Here is a 10,705-nt window from a genome sequence, read left to right as displayed (position 1 = left end):
GGGGGCGGGGGCGGGGCCGGGCCAGACCCCCGGCCGCGGCCAGACCCAGGCCGAAGGGCGCATGTGCGCGCGCCCACGAGCACGCTGGCTCTGTGTCTCCGGGAGTACTGCTGTCTTGTGTGTCGTGGGGCCGTGGGTACCGCGGTTAGGCACCATGTGTGGGTGTCGCCACTCGTGCAGTCCGTGTTGTGTGAGATGTGTACACCCTGATGTGTCGTGAAGCCACCCTGGAGTCAGCTCGCCTGAATTCCAGTTAAGCCTCTCCCCAGCTCTGTGGCCTTCTACAGGTTGCCTAACCTCGCTGAGCCTCCGTTTCTTCATCTGGAAAATCTGGGTAATGAAGATGACTTCCTCAGAGAGTTGTTGGGAGGATGACATTAAGTAATTGACTGTAAAGCACTCGGGGGTGCTATGGGACTATGGGCTGGTGCAGTACAGTTAAGGTGACCATGTGCAATGGCAAGTCCTGAGTGTTGGGCTGTGTGTGCAGTGGGGGAAGGGGAAGAGGAAGTGCCCCTACCTTTTTAGGGAAAGGCCCCAAGGAGTCTCCTTACAGCCACCCTAAAAGGAGATCCAGGCTGAGAGGAGGCAGAGGAGCAGTTTGGAAGATGGGGGGAGGACAGGTGAGTGACGGGGAGGACCGAAAACCAAGGTTGGAGGCTGCAGACGTCAAGAAGAGGGAGGGATCTAGAGTGACAAATGCCAGGCAGGGCACCTGGCCACTGGTCTGGTTAGCTGGAGCCACTGGTGGCTTGTACAACCACAGTCTCAGGGCAGCGGCCAAGTGGAAATAGGGCTCCTGAGACCCAAGAGGAAGCAGGGATAGGGACCCTCAACTATTCTTTCCAGAAGCCAGTGAGGAAGGAAGACAAGTGAACAGTGAATACCGAAGCAGGCTCAGGAGAGCAACCCCCTACTGAGGCTGCCCAGCCTTGACCCCTTAGTGTCCACAGGCCAGCAATCGCTGTCAGCAGCCCTGGCAATACCTACATCCCCAGGTCTGATCCCAAACCACTGGGCCTGTTTCTCCATCTGTAAACTGAGAGGACAGGATTAGACAGCACATTCCATGAGCCTGTCTTGCGCCATGCCTCAGGCACCCATGGAAAATGCTTCTGCTGTGAAAGTGAGAAAGCTAGGATGCAGGGTGTGCTTCCCGAATCAGACTGTGCCCCTATGCACAGGCTGGAAAGGACCTTTCACAGAAGTTAGGGTGGTTACAGCGGGCTGGTGCTAGATGTTTTTTCTTTTTACTTTTCTGGATTTTCTAATTTTTCTAAAATCGATATTTTTATCACCAGGCACATGCAAAAAATGTTGTTTTTGTTTTAAAAAGGAAGATGGGTAGATCTGATTCAGAGTGGAGGCTGTTTAGGAAGCCTCCAAGCCCTGCAGCCAGGGAGGGTGAGGTGGGTGGTGCATGTTTAGAGGAAGGCGGTCCCCACAGGCCACAAAGGGGTGACCTGGACACTGCCCTCCACTTGTGATCTTCTCCTCCCATCACTTTCTCCTGAGGCCAGGCTCTCAGTCCCTCAGGGAATTTGGAATCCAGCACTTGCCCATCACTGATTTTATCTTGTTGCTCTGCTCCTTATCTCTTTCCCCAAGAGACGCGCCTGGGAACAAGCTTCTGCCCATGGTATAGTACAGGAGGAAGCCCATGAGGACACAGAGGAGTCACTACCCCTTGGCCTTGGAGGTCCAGGATGCCAGGTGGAGGGGTGGCCCCAAGGACGCTGGAGAAATGAAGAGTGAAGAGTTCACACCACACCCCCCACTGCGGCTGGCCTGGCTTTCTCCCATCTCACTACCTGGAGGTCCTCTACAGGGGGAGGGTCCCCATCATTTGCTTAACCAGTCCCCCTGGTTAATGTCTGCCTATCTTCACAAAGTTCCCCTTCCTGCCTTGTTCACCCCTCTTTGGGGCCTCCCTCCCAGCTCCTGGTAAGCCTGATCACTGCTCTGGCTACACACACACACACACACACACACGCCCAACAGGGACAGACAGACACACACACACTTGAAGATAGATCCACACATAGAGACAGTCACGCACATACACACACAAACACAAACAGACTGATAGACACACATATACACTGAGACAGACTCATATGTGCGCACACACATAAAGACAGACAGACTCACATGCACACTCCCTTAGTTCCCAGGGAAGCCCAGACCCAGCACCTTCATACTCTGTGACCCCTTCCTTTCTACCCAAGCCATCCTCCCACCTTGGCCTCCCCAAGTGCTGGGATTACAGGTATGAGCTACAACGCTGGCCAGCTTTCTCCTTTGTAAAGGGGGAAAAGTAATGAGACAGTACAGGTGAAGTGTCCTGCACATAATGTGATGCCTGGGATTCACTGGATGCTTCCTACAGGCCAGGCCCTCTCCCAAGGCCTCCCTTCAGGCTGTAGAGAGATGCCTTACCAAGAGCAAGGCCATCCCCAGGGGCTGAGGACAGCACGTGCCACCTGATGGAGAACACAGCACCACTCTATGAGAACAAAGTGTTCTCGCCAAAACCCAACCCTCAATCCAGCCAGGTCTCTGCGTTAACTACCATTTGGGGGAATATAGGGGACAGAGAAATGTATTCGATACACCACAAGGATGCAGCCCCCAAATTCAGCTGTGGGTATCTACAGGACAAGCAACTCAGTTTCTTTCTTTTCTTTTTTTTTTTTTTTTTTGAGTCAGACTCTCACTCTGTTGTCCAGGCTGGAGTGCAGTGGCACACTCATGGCCACCGCAGCCTTGACCTGCTGGGCTCAGGTGATCCCTCTGCCTCAGCCTTCTAAGTAGTTGGAACTATAAGCGAACACTACCACCCTGGCTTTTTTTTTTTCTTTGAGTTGGAGTCTCACTCGGTCGCCCAGACTGGAGTGCAGTGGCCGCTCCCGGCCACCGCAGCCTCGACCTGCTGGGCCCCGGCGATCCTTCCGCCTCAGCCTTCCAAGTAGCCGGAATTACAGGCATGCACTACCACGCCCGGCTGATTTTTTGATTTATTGTAGAGATGAGGTCTCACTGCCCAGGCGGGTCTTGAACCCGCGGGCTCAGGGAATCCACTCAACTCAGCCTCCCAAAGGCGCGGGATTACAGGCTGAGCCACTGAGCCCGGCTTTATTTTTTGATTTATTATAGAGACAAAGTCTCACACCAAGTTGCCCAGGCTGGTCTCGAATCCCTGAGCTCAGGCAATCCTCTCGCCTCCGCCTCCCAAACTGCTAGGATTACAGGCTTGAGTCACCGGGCTTGGCCTACAACCCAGTTTCTACAACACATTTCAGGGCAGGAAAGAAAGGGGACCCACAGATTAAAAGAAGGGTAATTAGCCCGGGCAACTTGGCGAGACCTCATCTCTACAATAAATAAAAAAATTAGCCGGGCATAGTGGTACATGCCTGTAGTTCCAGCTACTTGGAAGGCTGAGGCAGAAGGATCTCCTGAGCCCAGTAGGTCAAAGCTGAGGTGGTTGTGAGCGTGCCACTGCACACCAGTCTGGGCAACAGAGTAAGACTCCAACTCAAAAAAAAAAAAAAAAAAAAAAGGGTAAGAGGCTGGGCATGGTGGCTCATGCCTATAATCCTAACACTTTGGGAGGCTGAGGCAGGAGGATCACTTGAGGCCAAGAATTGGAGACCATCCTGGGCAACACAGTGAGACTCCATCTTTACTACTGCTACTACTAATAATAATGTCAGGCGTGATAATGTGCACATCGATTGAAGCTAGAAGTTGGAGGCTGCAGTGAGCTCTGATCATGCCACTGTACTCAGGCATGGCTGACAGAGCAAGATCCCTGCTTAAAAAAAAAAAAAAAAGCTGGGCATGGGTGTGGTGGTTCACTCATGTTTGTAATCCCAGCTCTTTGGGAGGTGGAGGCCAGAGGATTGCCTGAGTCCAGGTTCTCAAGATCAGCCTGGGCAACTTGGTGAGACCTTATCTCTATAATAAATTTAAAAATCAGCTGGGCGTGGTGACACATGCCTGTAGTCCCAGCTACTCCAGAGGTGGGAGACTAAGGCAGGAGGATCACCTAAGCCCAGGAGGTTGAGGCTATGGTGAGCCATGACTGTGCCACTGCACTCCAGCCTGGGCAACAGAATGAGACCCCCAACTGGAAAAAAAAAAAAAAAGTAAGAGACTTCAACCAAACTCAATGTAAGGAGATTCAGGATCCTGATTTGATCAAAGCAGCTTTTTAAAAAAACAACTACGAGACACTTAGGATTATTTGAATACTACAGGATATCCGATGACATTAGACACCTTGTTGGGTGTGATTAACGGTGTTGTGGTCACATTAGAACTACATATTGAAGCTGTGTGCGGATGGCATGGTTCTCCTGGGATTTGTGTAAACATCATCCCCTTAGGGAGAGCAGGAAGTAGGGCAGTAAAAGGTGAGACAAGACTGGGTCATTAAAGCTGTGGGTCTTTATGCCATTTTCTCTATTTTTATGTCTAGTTGGCATTGTCCATAACAAAAGTTGCAAGAAGAAAAATGAGATTCACCTCCGGTGAATCCCAGCAACCCTCGAGGGAAGGCCACATACTTCAGACTCCAAGCCAAGGCAGTGACACCCGGCCAGGTTTACCATTTCCCACGTTTCTCGATCCGTGCTCAGGAGTCACTCCCGGCATCCTTACAGCAAAAGGGGCTGGAGGCTTCACTGTGGGGACTGAAACAGTGGGCAGCTGGGAAACTGAGTCCCAATGCCCAGACTGTGCTGTCAAGGCTGGGGGCTGGAGGCAGCCCCAGTGACCCTGGGTGAGTTTGAAGCTCAAGGCCAATATTAACCCTGGGCTTGGTACTTGGAGGGTCTCCTGGGAGGAACAGAGGACTCTTGAGAGCACAAGGCACTCCCAGGAAGTGAAGGGTTATTAGAAACCTGTGTCTCTCCCATCTTCCCTTCTCCAGTCCCCAGCTCATGCCTCCCCCTCAGCCTTCCCAGGTTCCCAACCTCTTCCTATGTCTTCCCTTCCTCGGGGCTACTACAAGCACCCTGAAAACACCACTCACAGACCTTCTGGAAGCTGGATGTTGCTCACAGAGGAACTTTAAAAGGCAGACTGTGAACCGACAGCAGGAGCCCAATCCAGCCCACATGCGTGTTTTGTTTGGCTTGCAAAGTGTTTTTAAATTTTTGAGCCAACAGGAAAATGTCAGGTGATTTCATATAAAAATCCACATTTCCGGCTTCCCCTGTAACTTCGGACAACCTGACTGCACTGTCTGCATTCCCACGCGCTACCAGAGGCTGGGCAGTGGCTGACCAGCAGTTATCTCCTTCAGTTGGGGCATGTGCTCCAGGGTTCACCATAGACCCCCTGGGCATCTTACACAATCCGTGACCACCCCCCCAGCAGACATATCTGGTTTAAGGAAGAGGTATGTTCAGGCCATATCTATGGTATGTTCAGGCCATATCTATGGTGTCCCTTCTGTCCCTAGCCCCCACGCCATCATTGGTCCCCTAGACACAGCAGGCAGAGGGGTCTTGATCTCTCAAAGTCCCGTTGCCAGGCCAGGTGTGGTGGTTCACACTTGTAATCCTAGAACTTCGGGAGGCTGAGGCAGGAGGTTCACTTAAGTCCAGGAGTTAGAGACCAGCCTGGGGAACGCAGTGAGACCTCATCTCTACAAAAAAAAAATGTTTTGTTTGTTTGTTTGAGTTGGAGTTCCATTCCCTTGAATCAGCTGGGTGTGGTGGCCCAGGCCTGTAGTCCCACCTTCTCAGGAGGCTGAGACAGGAGGATCACCTGAGCCCAGGAAGTCAAGGCTGGGTGACAGAGTGAAACCCCAACTAGGAAAAACAAAAATAAATAAATAAAAGCCCCACCGCTCCCCACTTCCCTCAAGCAGAAGACCAAGACCTGGTGCAGTCCCCACTGATAACTCGGGGCCCCTCTCACAGAACTGCTGCAGTTTCCCAGAGCCTCAAATCATCCCTTCTCTGGGTCTTTGTTCAAGTCGACCCCTCTGCCTGGATGGCATATCCCACCTTCCACCCAGCCCTCTCTGGGTACACAAGAGGTAGTTCATAAATGCTGCCCCCGGACTCTCAAATCCAGGTCCAATGGAATGGAATTTGGATCATGAGGCAGTGTCTGGGTGATCGCGGCCCTCGGCCATCGCCTCTTCCAACCTGGGCTTGGCCAAGGCCAGGAGGAATGGCAGCCAGGTACTCAGACTCAGGTCAGGCCCTGGTAGAAAACCTGTCACTTCTTGCTTGGCAGATGGAGGTCACCTGGTCTGTTTGTCTATTGTGATCTATATTTAGAGCCTGGGAGGCATGAGGATGGTGTGGCCTGGCCACACTTCTCGGTCATTTCCTGGCACTGATGTCACCATTCCTAGCCTGCCTAGGGCCTGGGGTGGCCCTCTGTGGGTGGGTGACTATATACCTGGACAGGAGGTGCCACACCTGGACCAAGTGTGGGAGCTCCTGTACAGTGGGCGGGGCCTGGCTGAGCCCCACCTCCCCTGGCTTCCTGGGAACCTCCAGTGGCTTGGCTTCCTCCTCCTCTCCTCCCCCCAGGAAGGGGAGTCCCCATGGGCTGGAGGCTGAACCCTCAGAGCTGGTCAGGAGGTGAGAAATAAAGCATCAGAGCCTCCAGGAGACCACCCTGGGTGGAGGGACGTGACATCATGACTCCAACTTTGACCTCACAGGGCAACCAGAACAAAATGCCTGTGACAGTGAGGACGGCCCAGGATGGGACACAGAGGATTCCCAGTCAGCCAGGGGCTCACCCTGGGGCCTTGCTGTCCTCCCTTGGAAGCAGGCCTCACAAGCCCCACCCCCCAAATCCCTGAGACTTGGCAGAGGCAGCAAACCGAGGAGCCATCATCACTATCACCGTGATAAACGCTGGAACTGGGGCCACTCTGACGACTGTCCCCAACTCCTGGAGTCATTGCCCCCCACGAGGGCCACCAACTAAACCTGTAACACCCCAAGGTAGGGGGAAGCAGAGGAAGAGAGACAGAAAGGGAAGCGAACAGATGGGAACAGAGACCAAGACTCGAAAGCGGGCCCAAAACATAGAGGGTGACAGTGAGGGGACAGGGAGACTGCAGAGAGATGAGGATGAGGCTCTCCCCCTTCCAGGCCCACCTACAGCTGCAGAGCCCCTCCTGTGGCCGAGGGAGCACTGAACACACATGGCCAAGAAAGGGAGCAGTGGCCCGGCGGATCCCAGCCTTAGCCTCAGACCTGATTCCAAGCTCAGAGGCCCTGGTCGGGAGGCAGCAACATCTGTCCCACAGATGTGCGAAGCAGGGGACATCACAGCCTAAGGGGCCCAACATCCCCTCCCCATTCCTTCCATCATCTCCCATTCTGGAGGAAGGTGGTCAGTCGCAGCCCCAGCCCTGAGATCCTCTGAAACACTCGGCCAAGGGCCAGATTTGGCCAAGGGCCGGCTGTAAGCGACAGGCATAGTGGGGCTAGGGTTGTGCAGCCCTGAAGGGCCCTTCTTCCTTGTATGTTTGGGAAACTCTCTCTTAAGATCAGGAGCCTAGATTGGGGTTCCAATCCCTTCTCTGGGTCTTCTTGCCTTGGTTTTGCCTCCCTGAGCCCCAGTTTCTCCGTCAGTAAAATGGGGACAATAGTAACAATACCACCAAGCTCTCAGGGTTCTCAGGAGAGCAGATGGTAAAGCAATGCACAAGAGCCCTTGGTAATCCAAGAAACATCCTACAAACGGAACTGCTGGGACAGCCCACACCACCCCGTACTGATGTACCCGAGCCTGGGACAGATGAAGAGGCTGTCCAGGGTGTGCACACACGGGCACCATCAGCAGAGTGACCCCTGCCTCCCTGCTCACACCCAGGATGGCGGATGGAGATTTCTCTGAGCCTTCCAGTCAAACTCCTTCAACCAGTTCTGACAAGGGAGGAGGGAAGTCCAAGGAAACCGACTCCCCAGCCTGGGGCCCTGGTAGTGACCCACCCAGGCTCTCCCCAGCAGAGGCACCAGTTGTCCCAGAAACTCACCTCGGTGGCCGCTGTGGCCGGAGGTGCCGGCTGAGGTGTCGGGCTTCGGGGAGCAGTGCGGCAGGCAACCACCCACCGTCTGGCCGTCACCACAGAGACACAGGCAAAGAACACAGAGTCTTTCCTCCCCCTGGGCACAGCATGGTCTGCTTCCCGGGCCATGGCGGGGCGGGGGCCCAGCGGGGAGTGGGCTCTACCGAGGCCCTCAGCCAGTGTGCCTGTCGCCTGTCTGCCCCAGTGGAGTCAAGCACCCGAGTGCCTAGGCCTGGTGTCAGCCGCGTGGCTGTCATACCTGCTCCTGTGACGGGCAGGGCCAGGAATTCCCGCTTGTACCAGGCTATGGGCCAGCCAAGGATGAGCAGAGGGGCTCCAGCTGGACCCACTCCTCTCAGGTGGGTCAGCGCTTTTCCCTAGTGCCCCAAGCCCCCTTCCCCTTCCCCCTGCCTTAGGGGCCTGGAAATCACCAGAGCCAGAAGGTCAGTAGGTGCAAGTAGCCAAGATCTAAATGAGCCAGAAGGTGAGTACGTGCAAGTAGCCAAGATCAAAACAGGGCTCTGCCAGGGGAAGTACCAGGTGGGTGTATGAATTCAGCCAGGGGCTGTGGGAGGAGGGCAGAGACCCCACTGACTCCTTCTGGGAGCCTTTCCTGCCCATTAGATCTCAGAGGTCCTCCCTCCCTTGCACCCAGGCACAGGACTTCATTTTAGGCTGGAAGGACCAAACTAGGGTTGCCAATAGTATATTTCATCAAGTAGAGTGACAAAAAAATAAATAAATAAATGCCACCACCACTCCCATCACTTCAGAAAAGACACCACCAAGAGAAACTCTGCAGGGCCACCGCTGGAAAGAAGAACAGTCACAAAATGAACACATCGGCTTTAAGAATAACTTACAAACTTGTCCCCGCTTGTCTCCTTTTGCTGCAAACCAGACATTGGAAGCCATCGAATGAATCCAGAACACTCATTTGACAAATGGAAAAACTGAGGCCCAGAGAGAGCAGGGACTTGCCCGAGATCTCAAGGGGAGAACCCAGGAACCCAGGACTCTGGCTGCTCTGCCAAGCCCACAGACCCTCTTTCTATCACTCGCCCGCTCCCAAAGCCCAGAGATCCCAGGGTGAGGTTAGAAGTTGTCTCGGCTGCTTCTTTACCCTCCTGGGACCCTGGCCAGGTAGACGTCCAACCCCTGGCTGCAAATGGAGGGCTTCGAGCACGGTGCAAGGCAACAGAGGCAGGGAGGAGGGGGTGCGGGCAGGGGCTCCGGAGCGCCCCCGCAGGCACATCAGGCCCCGGGGTCCTCCCTGCCAGTGTCTTGCTCCCTCCCCTCCCCTCCCGCTTTCACATCCTCTTCCGGCGGCCACTGGGGACCCAGCTGAGAGGCGGCTCAGAGCTGGAGGCAGAGACCTGGTTCCTGTGCCCGCTTGGTGCTGCCTCCCTGCGGGACCTGCAGGCTCCTCTTCTCCCTAGGTCTCAGTTTCCTGATCTGTTATGAGGGGGATGGGGAGGGTGGGGCGTGTACAGGGGTTTTCAAGGTCAAATCCAAACTCCTGCCCCTGCCCCCTCCCCCAGTCAGCCTCCTACCCAGAGCACTGGGTTTTGAACTCTCACCCAGTGGGCTCCTGCAGAATTTCTTTCATGGAAGGTTTTCAGGGATGCCCTTGGAATAGGCATGCTCTAGGATGAGTGGGCATATGGGGGTGGTGGCCAGGCTGGGCTGGACGGGCATCCGAGAAACAGAGCCAGAGGGTCTCAGTGGGCCCTGCAGTGGCTGCCTTCCTGCCTCCCTAGACCACAGCACGTCTCCCCTCCACTAAGATCCCTGCATGGTTTTCTGTTCCACCCAGAAGGGAGGACTCACATGTTCCCAGCCCCTAACCCCTCCGTCTACCCGTAGCCTTGACCTCGGCTTCCCTGCTGCCGAGGCTGGTATCCCCTGCTAGGAACCATGCTCTTCTCCCTAGTTCCAAGCACTGGGCTCTGGCCTACTCAGAGTGCCTTCTCCGACCCCTGCCTTAAGGCTGCAACACCATCCCTTGCTGTCCCTGCTGCCCACTGTCCCAGTCCCCTTCCTTTTTCATTTGGCACACTTCCTGCTCTGTGCCAGGCTCCAAGGCTCTGTCCCCCAGGAAATCAAGTGTCATCTCTGGCCTCTCACACAGGGTGACACTCAGTCCTGACCTTTGAGAAACAGCAGAGCCAACCGGGCTGTGAATCAGCTGGTCCAGAATTTAGATCCTGACTTCCACGTACTCTGGAACCCTGGGCCAGTGACTTAGTATCTCTGGGCCTCAAAATGGGCCTGGTTGGTGGTCACTCTGAACGGACATGCACTGATGACCTCCCACAGCCACTTGTGGAGTAGAGGTGTTGAAGGGTCATGTGTCTGCCCCAGTGCATGGCACATAACAGACGTCCAGTAAATGTTGGTGGGGCCGGGCATGGTAGCTCATGCCTGCACTTGAGAGGCTGAGGCGGGGGGACTACTTGAACCCAGGAGTTTGAGACCAACCTGGGCAACACAGCAAAGAGTTGTCTCTATAAAAATGTTTATTTATTTATTTATTTCTTTATTTTTGAGTTGGAGTCTCACTCTGTCGCCCAGGCTGGAGCGCAGTGGCCACTCTCGGCCACTGCAGCCTTGACCTGCTGGGCTCCGGCAATCCTTCCGCCTCAGCCTTCC

At 54.7% G+C, this 10,705-nt stretch overlaps 1 protein-coding gene across 1 annotated transcript in view; it reads right to left on the bottom strand.

Moving 5' to 3' along the window:
* RALGDS (ral guanine nucleotide dissociation stimulator) overlaps positions 1-9,317 on the bottom strand; it is a 32,461-nt gene extending 23,144 nt beyond the window's left edge. Inside the window, exon 1 of the mRNA XM_008049507.2 lies at positions 9,177-9,317. Coding sequence (XP_008047698.1) covers positions 9,177-9,308 — 132 coding nt within the window. The 5' untranslated portion in view covers positions 9,309-9,317. The remainder of the gene's footprint in view (positions 1-9,176) is intronic.
* Between the last annotated feature and the right edge of the window lie 1,388 nt (positions 9,318-10,705).

Source organism: Carlito syrichta, unplaced genomic scaffold, assembly GCF_000164805.1.
Source record: "Carlito syrichta isolate Samal-C Ts95f unplaced genomic scaffold, Tarsius_syrichta-2.0.1 Scaffold135706, whole genome shotgun sequence".
NCBI classification, from domain to species: Eukaryota; Metazoa; Chordata; class Mammalia; order Primates; family Tarsiidae; genus Carlito; species Carlito syrichta.
Note: the sequence above shows the minus strand (reverse complement) of the source record. Positions and strands in the feature narration are given on the sequence as shown.